This window comes from Diadema antillarum, unplaced genomic scaffold (genome assembly GCF_040938485.1).
Source record: "Diadema antillarum isolate AM-2024a unplaced genomic scaffold, OU_Dant_1.0 seq00001552_RagTag, whole genome shotgun sequence".
Classification (NCBI taxonomy): Eukaryota; Metazoa; Echinodermata; class Echinoidea; order Diadematoida; family Diadematidae; genus Diadema; species Diadema antillarum.
This window is the reverse complement of record NW_027272281.1, coordinates 245,803-260,653: the sequence shown is the minus strand read 5'-3', so window position 1 is coordinate 260,653 and position 14,851 is coordinate 245,803. Positions and strand designations below refer to the sequence as shown.

The window sequence follows — 14,851 nt, the reverse complement described above, 5'->3', positions numbered from 1 at the left end:
GAAATGAAGATGAGAAAACTTGCCCTTATTGTGATACTATATACTTTTGCGGACATAGTCTTTACCATATTTTAGAGGGGCATGAAAGATTTCAGGTTAGTTTTTTGACGTCAAACGTGAAGGAATATTTTTGAATACAATACCGACTTTGAGAGAGATTTTGATATTCTATATTCTTCTTTTCCATTTTATTTTGATCATTAGCATATTTGCTAATGTTTTCTCTTTCAGTCGATATTAAAAGTGTCGAAAACTGACAAGAAATACTCGTTCTACACGGATTTATTCATGACCATGTATCTGCTCATTACGTATGCAAGCACCGCTCAGCCGTGCATACGACTTAAATAAATACGTGCGTTTTCGCTCGCGCTGCGGACTGACTGAACCTGAATAAGTGAGATGTACCCTTTCATCCATCAGATTTCCAGGGTGGGTTGTTTTGCTCTAATTCTGTACAAGGGTCCGCAAAGCCAGACTACGAGTTCTTGTCACTCAAAAAATCACCTATTTTCCGTACACGTACCCAATGAAATATAGTCCCCTCAAATTCCATCAGAGAAGCTTTCATCTTCCAACCAAAATACAGTTTGTAGAGGAATTCATACTCAATGTCTACAGCTATTCAGTTTTTTTGCCAAACTACATCATTGATTTTTAACTAATTTTTTTCTTCATTTATTTTGGTATCTTTGGTACGAATTTGTGAAGGGGTCTGGGACAGTCCATTTTATTTACAGGTGTGAGCCCTATTGTGGAGGTCATATTTCTTATTTGACTTTTTAACATCATAAATGTGTTTTTGGTGATATTTGCCCCTACATCATGTGAGAAATTACACATTCAAAGCTTATAAAGCTTCTCAAAGGGGACACTTTTGAAAATCATGGCCTTTGGGGTTTTTTTTGAATAAATTCTTGCAGTGCTGATCGGTTCTTCATAAGATGAATACATAGATGCAGGCAGTTATCCTTGATTATGGGGGTGTCTTCATCACCTTATTGCCTACAAAGTACTTGAAGAGACTTTGTTTTGTCAAACAGACAAACTACATCATTGATTTTTAACTAATTCTTTTCTTCATTTATTTTGGTATCTTTGGTACGAATTTGTGAAGGGGTCTGGGACAGTCCATTTTATTTACAGATGTGAGCCCTTGAGGGAGCCTTCGAAATTTGTTTGTTTACTGCCCTAAACGTTTACAAGAAGTTACTTGCCTAGTTTGTTTAATGTGTATATATATATATATATATATATATATATATATATATATATATTCTCTCTTAATCAGTGTGGCAGTGTTTAGACCTGTTCGGTTTTGTTGCTTTTTCTATTCATTCAAAATAGAATGTCTATTGCAGCCATATACTATCCTCTCAACCCGAGCTCTGAGTCTGCGTATTCCCTAAATCTCCGACTATTATTGTTTCAAGGTGTATTCGACTATCTATGCAGATATTTCTTTGAATGAGGAGGTGTTTTTCTTTCGTTCTATTTGGACTCCTAAGAAATTCAATACCTGTGGCAAGGCAATGTTAAATTGTTTCTTAAGGTCAAGTCAAATTATGGCTTAGTATAGATGTATGCATCGAGTCGACAAAATGGCTGTCATGATGGATCTACTCTCAAATTCTCTATACCTAGATGTCTGTTTACTTATCCGAAAATGAAAAAGGGGTTCGTTAATCAGAACAATTGTGGTGTAATTCCGAAGATTTATTAATCCAAAAAGGATATAGGCTCGCAGTTCCTAAGGTTTTTAATCCAAAAATTACATGAGGCTCTATATTCCGAAAGGTTCGTTAATCCTTTAAAAACAACAACTATAACAACAACATTAACATTAACGACAACAACAACAACAACAGCGAAAACGACGACGACGACGAAAACAACAAAAACAAGAAATTGCGTTCGCAAACCTTCAGAATTTGCAAGCCTTATTTCATTTCCAGATTACTGAACCTTCTGAACAGCGAACCTTATTTAATTTATTAAAGAACCTCCGGAATAACAAACCTTCGAAATGACGAATAGAAGCGTAATTAATGATGGTCTTATTTTTACTACCCATCATGAGTCCCTGTGGTTGCACTTTAATGTTTTAGGGTTTAAAAAAATGTTGATGTACTCAGTAAATGATTAGTCCAGCTGCTGGCTGATTTTAATCGTCCTCATTCCTTATACTCATGCACGCATTGATATAAACATGTTCTCCACAATAAACGCCCGAAACCGCTGATAGCGCACACTCCACCAATCGGTACCCCCCAGAATTGCAATTGAATTGCAATCGTATGACTCTACAATACTGCATTAACCTTTGGGCTTATTTTTTTACATACTGACCTGTTCACTTTGTCCCCTCTTCGAAGAATTAATGGTATTCTTTTCCCCTGGATGTTTGTAATGTTGTCATCTATGCTATTCTGCCCATAGCGTCTAGAAGTTGACTTTCCGTATGTTACTCTTGTTCATATGTCCCTCTATTTTCTATTTTCTTGTCTTTTTTTCAGGCGTCAAAATATTACTTTTCCCCACAACTATCTTCTGTTTCTCTTGGCATGCTCCTGCCGAAGATCGCTGTTTATGTTATTTCTGTTGTTCTGTTACTGTTTCTGTTTCTCTTCTGCGTCCTTGTCTGCTATTTTGTCCTCAGTTTGTCAGTCTTGTCCATCCCGTTTTGTCCTGTACAACCTTCTCTCCAGTAGTTGTCTTGTTGTCTAGTCCTGTCTCATGTTTGTTCGCGTCTATGTAAATGTATTTATTTGTTAATCTAATTTCTAGTGGGCTTCCAGACTTCTTCCACTTTGTTATTTTTTTTTTGTATCTACGATGATTCAATTTATTTTTTCATCGATGTCCTTCTCCAGAGGGGCCCACATACTACAAGCTCTGTCTTTTTAGTGGGTCCCTCCATTTTTCGCACCTAAAGCAACGGTATACATGTATTTCACTTTGATCACTTCTGTTTCTTTCTTATCATACAATGTGTGATTATTATAGGTCCTCAATTGTTGTAGTCTTTTCATTTCACTATGTTCTACTTATCTTATTCTTTGTTATTAAATGAAGTGAAACATGTTTTGTTTCTTATTATACAATGTATGATTATTATAGGTCCTCAGTTTTTGTAGTCTTTTCATTTCACTATGTTTTACTTATCTTATTCTTTGTTATTGAATGAAGTGAAACATATGTTTTGTCGAAAAATGAAATAAACTTTGAATTGAATTGAATTGAAACAGGATCGACATTTCTGTTAATTCAGGCGGCATCAACGTCCGTGGTAGGCACTACACTGCTCTGCCTCTATATCGATAGTGGTGTATTGAATACAGTACAGGAAGTGGACTTTAAATAATTGACTCGTAGCAGATGGGAGATTCGGAAATGGATATCTCAGGCGTATTGGCGATTTGTTAAAAGAAATTAGGAAATGTTTGTTAAGCTCGCCCATTTTATTTTTCCTCACAAACGCTAACATTCATAGCGCAACAATAAAACTCGAAAGTTTTTTTATCCTGATTTGAAAATAGTGTAATTTGTCCGAATAATGGGTCTACATTATTGATAGCTTCATCCTCAATAGGAATGATCTATTTTTAGAAATTTTGGTACACTGTGGAAAATTGCTAGGTAGGTTCGTCGACGATGTAGGCCTAATGTGCGTTTTGTCCTTGGTGATGATTGGATAGATTACGCTTTACCACGCTTATATTCTCATGAAATATGAGAAGGCATACACAATACAAATATAATGATACACAGTGTACATGTATTAATTGGAGTGGGGTCGTAGGTACTGTATCCAGAATAAACGCAGGATCAGTACGTTGAACTAAAGGGATGCGGTTTTGCTGGTGAGAAGTACAGAGATAGAATAATTGCGAGCTGCAGGCGGCTCATCGTACAGATGACCACAAGGATGGGAGAACAATTATGACTATGAAAACTTTACAACTTTACCGTATAGACGGGTAGTGAGGTAAGCAGATGGAGGGCGAGGATATGGGGGACATGATATGCTCGTTTGGCGGTATGGATATGCCGCTCAAACACGAAGTCATATAACCTTGGAATCGATTGTCAATTTCTAACTTTAAAGGAATGGTACAGTATTGGTTGATGGAGGATTTTGTCTTTAACTTTTGCGAGATACTTTGAAACCACTTTATGAAATGCTATAAGAGTTTACAACTCTAAGAGGAATTTAAAGTACCTGATGACAATCGGTTTTGAAATGACACATATCCCAAAACAAAGTAAAACAAAGCAATCCTAATAAAAGGTTGGTCCCACCTTTTATTAGGATTGATATATGTTTTAGATGTCTCAGCCACTTCAAACTAATCTTCATGAACTAAACTTTGAATTTCTTTTAGAATTATTATGCTTCTCCATATTTCGGAAGAGATTACTCATTTTCTCAAAAAAATAAAAAACATCATAAAAAATGATGGAAAACTGAAGTCCATCTCAACCGAAACTGTACCATCTTTTTGTTTTAATTTCTTGGTTCAACCGATGACAGATACTGGGAGCTTGGAAAAAAATTCTATGAGCCCTAAGGGTCAGCCTTCTTTCAATTTCACAAGCGGGGAGGCTGGGATGTCCGATGCAACTGCATTCGATAAAATTTTCAAGCTCAAGCTAAGGTTCGTACGAATGTCGCTGTTCGTACGAATAATCATATTAATAATGATAATAATAATACTAATACTAATAACAATAATAGTAATAAATAATAATATTGATAGTAATAATTATAATAATAATGATAATAAAATGATGATTATAATTAAAATGATGATAATGATAATAATAACAACGGTGATAATAATGATAGTAATAATCAAGAAGTTAAGAGGGCTTGTTCTGAAGGACACATTTCTAAGCCTACTATGGAGAAAAACAAGTTCTGTTGTGTGGATAGATACACATGCTAAAGGCATGTCTGGCTCCCATGTAAGCGTAAATATTTATCGCACTGTTTTACACAGGTGTCACCATCGTATTGGATGTATATGGGCAGAGGGTGGGGGGGGGGGTCTTGATGGAGAAGGTTATTGCTGGGCATCAATTTCATGAACTTTCTGCTTAAATGATAACTCGGGCTGTTTTGTAAGCCCCGAGATTGTGATCGCCATAGCGTGATCGACTTCATCAGGCAAATGGTCACAACGATATCAATAAAATTTCAATTTTTTTCGTATCCTTCTGTCAGCCTTCTCTATAACAGAAATGCACACCTCTCAGTACGAAAAACTATAGCAGAGCGGGATTCTCATGGAGGGACGCAAGATAACAATGTTTTATTCCTTTTCATCAGCCTTAGTGGCGCGTTTACAATGAATGGAGGTTTCAATAGGCCTAATAGGCATTTCTTTTTGAGAATAAAAGAGAACGAACCAAATTTAGCTTGTCATCTCATGTGAAATGAGGCTTGCAGTATAATATAGATTTTCTTTCTTCCAAGAGAAAAAAAAAGAAAAATGACATATATGGTGGATTCGTAACCTTGATGGGGATTGTATCATTATCATGTACATTTCTTTCTTCCAAGAGAAAAAAAGAAAAATGACATATATGGTGGATCGTAACCTTGATGGGGATTGTATCATTACTATCTTTGCCAATGCCATGACTTTAATTATATTAGCAGCACCTCATACATTTTCCTGCGGTATCCCAATACTTGATGCGCGGTAGTTGATAAAATTTAATGAACATAAATTCAGACCCTTGTATGGTGTTTAAGATCCGTTTGATGTGCTAATATTATAATTTCTTCCCATCCCTTCCCCTCTCCCTTAAGTCAGATCGCAGAAGGTAACATTCCTCAAAATATGAAAACTGTGACACAGAAAGACACTCTGAACGGGTTATTCGATATCCATCATGACTATGATTCATCGACTATGACATTTCAGGCCTTAAGGGACTCAGGGTCCCTTAATTTATATCAAAATTTATTTTCTTCATGTATTCAAAGCCAAAAAAACATAAGCAATTAATGTAGTAAAACAATATATTTACACATACACACCATATTTACATAAAAGCATCAACAGTGCATTAACAGATGATAGTAGATACAATAATATGTACGTTTTTATGGTCAGATACTAGATATTCACGTAGCTTCTTGTGTTATTGCCAAAACGGTAAAATACTTTCCCATCTGTGAAATATACTTAGTGACTTGGTTATTCATCAATAATTACCCTTACTGGAAAGAACACAGGGATGTCCCAGAGTGTGTTCACAATGTGTTTACTTAATCGACTATGTAAAATCGTTCGAATTAGTGATAAGACAGTCATATGGATTTCAAAGAGAGTACACATAGTAATGTTGTGTTTCCCACTGTAAAATTGATGATTCACAATGTGTTCACAATGTTTAAACACTCAAATTTAACAGTGTTAACACTGTTCACACTGTATTGCGCACTTCAGACTGTGTGTGTTTTTTTTCCGCCTGAGTGGTATTTCTATTTCCTGTCTTTGTTTTTGTTTTTGTTTTCCTTTTGGTGCTCTTTTAATCATTTTTCCACGTCGATGTGACATACATAAAAGATAAAACAAATCAATGAGTCCAATACATCAGAAAACAGCAATGAAATACATGCCTACGTGAAGCCATTGAGTACAACACAATGATAAAGTAATTCACTGCGGATCAGTATGTAAAGCACGGTTGTGGGTGGGACACCTATGCATACAGCAGCGCGGTGCGGCGCTGCATCGCTAACGACTGATGCCTTTCATATACAATCGGCTCTTGGTAGTAATTTGCTGGTGTTTTAAGTAGGCGTTCATCATTGATATGATATCCCGAAATAGCTTTTGACAAATGGCGGCCTATTAAGTTCTACTTTTACATACTATGAGCATGATATTCAGTCCCCATCATACTATCTAGGGATGCACGTTAAAATGTGAGGGAGAGTGAGAGTGAATATATATACTCTCTACCAGATCCAGCTAGATCTCGATTTCTAGATGACCAAAACATAGCTTGATAAATAATATATATATATATATATATATATATATATATATATATATATATATATTTCTTTTTCTTGTGAAATTTGATGCATACAACTCTGTGGATACAAATTGCTTTAAAGAGATCGAGAAAACCTGAGGAGAATGTGTAGAAATAACAACTCATCCCTTGAAAATATAAAAAATGGTCAAAGTAACAAAAGGATATCATTTACTTGTTGTACTTCACAGTGATTAAGTATCGCTCCAAAAGATGCTGCAGAATAAGATTCTTTAGAAATCAACGTAGATTTATGTGAGGCACATTTTCTCTGTCCTATTTTGAGGGCAAGTAGCATGGAACATACAACTATAGTCATTGCATGAAAACACTCATTGACGTCCACGCCCGTTGCCATGGTAGCGCTTTATGTTTGTTTTAAGTGAGTCGAAATTGCAAGAAAGGTAACATATTCTTTAAAGATATCTTTTTACAACATAACAGAACTATCTTAGAATGTCTATTCCAAGTTATGACTTCATCTTTTGCCATCAAAATTTTGGTTACATAAAGTCGCATTATTCATCAAAGTCACGTTGTTCCTCAAAACATGGTGATTGTTTGGATTACAGTTCGTCATTCCGAAGGTTCGTTATTCCGAAAGTTCTTTATTCCGAAGGTTCGTTTATCCGAAAATGAAACAAAGCTTGGTATTCCGAAGGTTCGTTACGGACCCTATTGCATGTCGGATCAACGAACCTTCGGAACAACGAACCCTATTTCATTTTCGGATTAACGAACCTTCGGAATAGCGAACCCTATTTCATTTTCGGATTATGAACCTTCGAAATAACGAACCTTCGGAATAACGAACCTTCGGAATAACGAATAACACTTGCAAAGGAAGCACATCAGGGAAAAGCGAAAACATACTCATTATCATGCAGATATCAGAATTCTGAAAGACTCAACATCTTCTAATCAGTCTACACGCAGGGAGTACACTGTAGCTCCATGCTACACGCGTCCGGAATCTGGTGTTTGTGGACAAATTTTAACACAAATTATATTGTTCAACTATGCTGCTGGACAAATTCATAAGACATGTATTTCTTGGTGAAGCTTTCTTATTGTTCAAGACATCACAACGTGGACAGATATTTGCTAAATTTAGAATAGTGCACTGTCTTCAATATTGTTGTTGGTTTTTAATTGGTTGACAAGGTTGACTGTCATCAAGCCGCACTCACAGAGGCAACCCAATCAAACAAATTACTTTTCCCCCGTTTCGTCTCTATTACATTGGTAGTATGCTGATTTTACATTTGTTTGGAATGAGCTGGAATTCCATAATATGTGCATAATAGCTTAATGAATCTCCTAGGAAATCAATGAAACATGTAAAACAATGTCAATAAAACATACTCAGGCAGCAGTGAGGCTGCCATATGCACTTTGGTACATCGCTCAACAATAGCCCGCGAGCTGTAATACCGTAATACAAAAGCTGTGTTATATATACCGGTGAACATTGTCAGGCCCAGACGCCACTAAAACAGCATCAAAAGCAGCCAATCAATTGAATGGGATTCTATTATCCCTATCACTGGATTCTTTCCCCCTCGTGTTTTTAAAGCGTATGATGGTGCTTCAAAAAGCATTGTTTAATGCTATATCCAGCTCCAACCATATCGAAGTTTTTTGAAAGACCTTAGAGACGCAGATTTGAACTGGACAGATATCTTTGGTGTTTTAGTTGAGTTTTGTGCTTGGGTTTTATTTTGGGTGACAATTCGCAGCTGCACGGAAAAAGGGAAACTGCTCTTTGATATCAGCAATCAGGATCAACATAATGACGGGAAGAAGAAAACCGAAAGTAAAAAACGTGAGTACTGAAGGACTAATAATCTTTCTTTATCTACAAAAATACTTGAAGCAGTTAAATGTATCTGTGTATGTGTTGTTGTGAAGACAAGGGGCCCGGAAAACATAACACAAGTGAGGACTTTTGATGTAATTTAGGGTTACAATACCCCGATACTTTACAGTTTATCAATCACTTTTATAGGTTTATACCTTTAAATGCAAGCCTGTATTTTAAACATTGTATTGAACGTCATTCTGAGCACCACAAAACCAACAAACAATTGCACAGCCTGATTTTACACGAGGACTCAAAATATATGATATAGGTTAACATAGTCAATCTTAGCTTTGTCTATCTTAATTTATAAAAAAAAAAAATCTTTTCATCTATATAATTCTAAGGTTAGGGATTCTAAAATGAATCAGACACTATCATTTTCGCAGCTTTTTAACTCTTTCGTATCAGAGGATGTTTTGGTAAGGTTTGAGGCCCCTTTCCGTTTCTTTAAAAAAGAAAAAAAATCTTTACATACTCTACATTTTGAACACCAACAACCATAGTCTTAATTGAACAAATGATCCTACTGCTTTTAAACTTAGTGTTAGTCATGGACAGAATGTGCTAATAGTGTGTGCAAATTTCAGTTTCACCTGACAATTCCTTCATTGTGGTTGCTACAGAGTTTTACATGTCTTTCTTTGTCCTATTCACTGCAGAGTGCTCAGCGTGGTGAGATTAAGCAATTCAATTACACCTTAAACTTCAAAGCCTTTTTTCCCCCCTCAGCATTACACATTATTCTAGAATGTGAATTTTCTTTTAATTATGTGGATATGTTACGAAAGTTCATTTGTCATGGCTATACATCATTTTTAAGCTCTACAGAGTCTCCACTTTCAGAGTTTGCCCTAAAATGAAAGTCCAATTCTGGCGACTTTTTGTTGATTATGTCGTCGACGACCATCCGAACCGTCGTATATGTCAAAATTCGGTAAATTTTTCGAATTTCAGATTTTGCCGTTTTAAGAAAGCCCAGCACACACTCTTTCTACTCACAAAATTTTGGAACCAGATTTTGTGTTTTTAACAGAGAAATTTGATATACGTCATTTTGCCTGAACGCGAATTGGCTGAAGGCGTTCATCCGAACCGACGTATCGCTATACGTCGGTTCGGGTGGACGCGAAACTTCGAGTCGCGTTCAGAGAAGGTGTCGTATCGCCCCGGATCAGCCAGAACTGGCAGAAGCAGACGATGGAGCGTCAACTGGACCCTCCCCAGGACCGGTGAGTTTTATTATGAGTAGCTATGAAATCATGCGATTTCAATTAAAATGAACAGACCCAAGCAAGTTCTATCCATAAGATTGTCACTTGTCGAGATAAATACGCAGATTGTCGTGGGTTTCCCCAAATATTTCGTCGTGTTGTTAGGTATAGTCCTGTGTATAGATAAATATGTGGGTACAAAGGGATACTCTAGTAGGGTTTAAAATCATAGACCCTTACTAATCTAGAAGAAAACAACGTTCACAATGATCTCATTGAGTTGGCTTTATGTGCTTATGGTCCATATATGGACCTCATACGTAGTGGGTGTGGGCAATGCCAAACTGTGAACACTTCAGGGTGAGTTGTTTGGGAATTACCACAAAAAGTACGAGATTACTAGACGAGTCTAACAATTAAGTTACGTAGTCACAGCCAACAATTTAGAGCCGCTAATCGCTGGTTCATCACTGAGTGTAGGACCCTAGAGTTCTGATGATAGGTTCTACTTACTTATATTTTTATGGCCGATTGAGCCCCAAGCTTGCAAACACACACAAAGAAAAACACCCAAATCTGAGTGTAATGTATCTCATGTGAATTTGCCAATGTAAGCCAAGGATCTAGTAGTAGAAGGGCCTAGTATAGGCTATACTGGCTATAGTAAAATGAACGATTATAAATTACCAACGTCTGTAAATTCATCTGATACTAGGATTCCTAGGACTCTAGGAGTAGGATTAAATTATGCTGGCCCATAAATACATGTGTGTTGTTCAGAGATCTAGCCAACTGCAAATGCTTTGTACGGTACCGGTACTGAGTATGAATTTTTATCGCATGCATTTTTATGTCGCTGTGAGTGCCAAGTCTCCATAATATTGAAATCACTGCAATGAAGGCTTTAGTGTGTTAACAGGCCAGAGGGCAGTACTTGAGTAAGCCCCTCCTGTGATATCTAATAGTAATACGTTGATGTTCTACAATTAAAATATATAAATTGAGGTCTTAATGCAATGTTCCAATTGTCAGATCTAGCCTAGCTAGGCTATAGGTGCCCACACATTCTAGAGAGTAGTTTTGCAGTACCATAAGCACAGGGGATCTTCGCCCTCTATCCGTTTATAATATGAGTTGAATTGTGCTTTTGCATTTTTATGATCAATGTAAAAATAGACCACTAGATAGGCTTGAGGTAAAACATTTCTGCTAAAATTAAAAAATATATTTTTAATACACTTGTAGTGAATGTTTTTGTTTTTGTTTGTTACAGCTCTTTGTCCTCAGGGAAACCAACAGATGTTGAAGTCCTTTGGGACAAAGATGGTACAAGGAATACCGTAGCTGTTGATCAGCTGAAATTCAGGAAGGGCATGCTTCCCACGACTTGGAGTTCGTGTGTCAATGCGATGGCACAGGAAACTGTGGAAAGGCACAGTTACTGCTGTGTATGGGGGAAAGAATTCTGAAAGCAGTAGCGATGATGGAAACACAAGCACCGCAGACAGCAGTGACGAAGATGATACTTCTGATTATGACGATGATGACAGCATTCACCTGGCGAAATTAGGTAAGATTGTGCGCACACAAACGAATACATACTTGTAGTAAAAAGTATGGACAGTATATAGTGTGTGTGTGTTTATTCAATGCCTCTAATAACTTCATAACTGTGCTGCAATGTTAGAAGTAGCTTACTCCATACTGTATGAATGCAATGAAGTAGTGCCTGGTATATAAGGTTTTCATGGTGTCAACTCATAGACAGCACAACCTGGTATACCAAGTTTTCACAATAAAGACATGAGCGTGTACTTGTGTAGCCTTAATTCATGTTTATTTGTGTTATGCCTACAAAAAAAAAAAAAAAAAAAAAAAAAAACTTTAATGAACAGATTAGACCTTCTATCAGTTTCTTTTCTTTTTCTGTGTCACATCTGCTTGTATTTTGTGTTAGTTACTTTTTCCAATTTCATAATGCCTTGTTTTGCTGCAAAACTGAAAATCTATGTGTGTAGCCAGCAAGGCTGAGTTTAAAGAATTTTGGCTTACTGACCCCATTCGGGTGCCCTATACGTAACAAAAGAGTTTGTAAGCCTATCAGCAAATGCTATTTTTGTGCCTCACTTCCAATGTTTTTGTATTCTTCATAAGCACATGCAATTGACTGTGGAAAGAGGATGCATGTACCGCTTGACTGCTTTTGCATTTAATGCAGATCACCACAGTCTGTCAGATCTCTGCTGATGGGCAAAATTAAAACTCTTGTTTGTGGACATTTACATAGGGCTATCTGAAAATGTGGTATTAAAAGGTTAATCTTAATTTTTTTTTTAAAAATCATCTTTAAAAAAAAAATAGGATAGTAACAGTGTAAAATGTATGCACTATGTATATTTTGTTTTCCTCATTTACAGTTGGCATCAAAAAGGACATCAGCTGCATTCTAGAGATACCAATGCTAGTATTGAACAGTGAAGGAGAACCGTTAGATCCATCCCAGCAGAATGTCAGCTCTGACCAACTTCTCAATGGTGAGTGTTTGTAAAGCCTTAATCTTGTTCAGAAACCCAAGCAGATATGGTTGAATCAATCTTGTTGGAATATCAATTAGTAATCCGGATTAAATTATGCTATTGCTGTCATATAATAGCAAATAAAAAGAATGACATCAACTATACACAAGCAAAGACTGTAGCATCCTGGCTACCATGTACCAGTATTTTTTGCAGTTGTCAGGGGTGGGTCAAGGAATTCTGTAAATTGGTGGGGGGGGGGGGGGGGGGGGGGGAACACATGCACATCCTCCAGTTTTTCTCTGTTTATTTTTTGTTTAAAAAAAGGGCATCTTAAACCCCATGTGTCCCTGCGCGGATCCACCATGGGTTGTAATCTGGATGACAAAGAAATGATAAAGCCAATCTTTCAATAAATATGATTTTTTAAAAATGCAATATTTATGCACCATGTGTATTTTCTTTTTCTTTTTGTTTTCTTCATTTCCAGTTGGCATCACCAAGGACATGGACTGCATTCACGAGATACCAATACCAGAATTGAACAACGAAGCACCAGGAGATCCATCCCAGCAAAATGTCAGCTATGACCAACTTCTCACTGGTGAGTGTTTGTAAAGCCTTAATCTTGTTGGGAAACCCAACCAGATATTGCTGCATTAATCTTGTTGGAATATCCATAATAGTGATTAAGATTAAATGATGCTATTGCTGTCTTATACACTTTAATAGCAATTAAAAAGGATGACATAAACTACACACAAGCAAAGAATGTAGTATCCTGGCTACGATGTGCCAGTGTTTTTTGCAGTTGTCAGGGGTGGGTCCAGGAATTCTGTGAAGTTGGGGGGGGGGGGGGGGGGGACCACACGCATGTCCTCCAGTTTTTCTGTTCATTTCTTTTGTTTAAAACAAAGACAAAAATAAAGGGTATCTTACACCTGATGTGCCCCACATGAATCAACCACTGGTTGCAATCTGGATGACATGTTATCCTTCTTGTCATATTGTAGCAAATGGCTAACACACAACTGGAGAATGTAGCTTGTCTGCAAATTGTACCTGGACCTTCCAAGCAGAGTGATAATTAATCTATGAGCAATTCTCAAATGAGGATGCATGTACCGTTTGACTACTTTTGCATTAATGCAGATCACCAGTCTGTCCGATCTCTGCTGATGGGCAAAAAAAACCCTCTTGTTTGTGGACATTTAAATAGGGCTTTCTGAAAATTGTGGTATTAAAAGGTTAATCTTAATATAAAAAAGATAAATTCAATCTTTAAAAAAACCCTGATAGAAACAATAAAATAAACATAGGCTATGTATATTTTGTTTTCCTCATTTACAGTTGGCATAAAAAAAGACATCAGCTGCCTTCCTGAGATACCAATGCTAGTATTGAACAATGAAGGAGCACCGTCAGATTCACCCCAGCAGAATGTCAGCTCTGACCAACTTCTCAATGGTGAGTGTTAGTACAGCCTTAACCTTGTTGGGAAACCCAACCAGATATTGCTGAATCAATCCTGTTGGAATATCCCTTAGTAATCCGGATTAAATGACGCTATTGTTGCCATATAATAGCAAATAAAAAGAATGACATCAACTATACACAAGCATAGAATGTAGCATCCTGGCTCCCATGTACCAGTATTTTTTGCAGTTTTCAGGGGTGGGTCCAGGAATTCTGCAAATTGGGGGGGGGGGGGGGGACCACACGCATGTCCTCCAGTTTTTCTCTGTTAATTTTTTTGTTAAAAAAAGGGGGGGCATCTTAAACCCTATGTGTCCCCGCATGGATCCACCATGGGTTGTAATCTGGATGACATTTTGTCCTTTGAAAGAAATGATAAAGTCAATCTTTCAATAAATATGATTTTTAAAAAAAATGTAATAGTTATGCACCATGTGTATTTTCTTTTTCTTTTTGTTTTCTCCATTTCCAGTTGGCATCACCAAGGACATGGACTGCATTCACGAGATACCAGTACCAGAATTGAACAACGAAGCAATGTCAGCTCTGACCAACTTCTCACTGGTGAGTATTTGTAAAGCCTTAATCTTGTTGGGAAACCCAACCAGATATTGCTGCATTAATCTTGTTGGAATATCCATCAGTAATTAAGATTAAATGATGCTATTGCTGTCTTATACACTTTAATAGCAATTAAAAAGGATGACATAAACTACACACAAGCAAAG

At 36.8% G+C, this 14,851-nt stretch overlaps 1 protein-coding gene across 1 annotated transcript; it reads left to right on the top strand.

Moving 5' to 3' along the window:
- Positions 1 to 12,553: 12,553 nt before the first annotated feature.
- On the top strand, positions 12,554 to 14,194 carry LOC139710670 (uncharacterized). The gene is made up of 3 exons (XM_071622590.1): positions 12,554 to 12,665; positions 13,138 to 13,251; positions 13,998 to 14,194. The coding sequence occupies exons 1-3, from the start codon at positions 12,590 to 12,592 to the stop codon at positions 14,123 to 14,125; spliced, it is 318 nt and encodes a 105-aa protein (XP_071478691.1). The 5' UTR covers positions 12,554 to 12,589; the 3' UTR covers positions 14,126 to 14,194.
- The last annotated feature ends 657 nt before the right edge of the window (positions 14,195 to 14,851 follow it).

Coding starts and splice junctions, on each gene's coding strand:
- LOC139710670 (XM_071622590.1), top strand. CDS start 12,590: ATGCTAGTATTGAACAGTGAAGGAGAACCGTTAGATCCATCCCAGCAG. Junction 12,666..13,137: donor CTCTGACCAACTTCTCAATG/GTGAGTGTTTGT, acceptor CTTCATTTCCAG/TTGGCATCACCAAGGACATG. Junction 13,252..13,997: donor CTATGACCAACTTCTCACTG/GTGAGTGTTTGT, acceptor CCTCATTTACAG/TTGGCATAAAAAAAGACATC.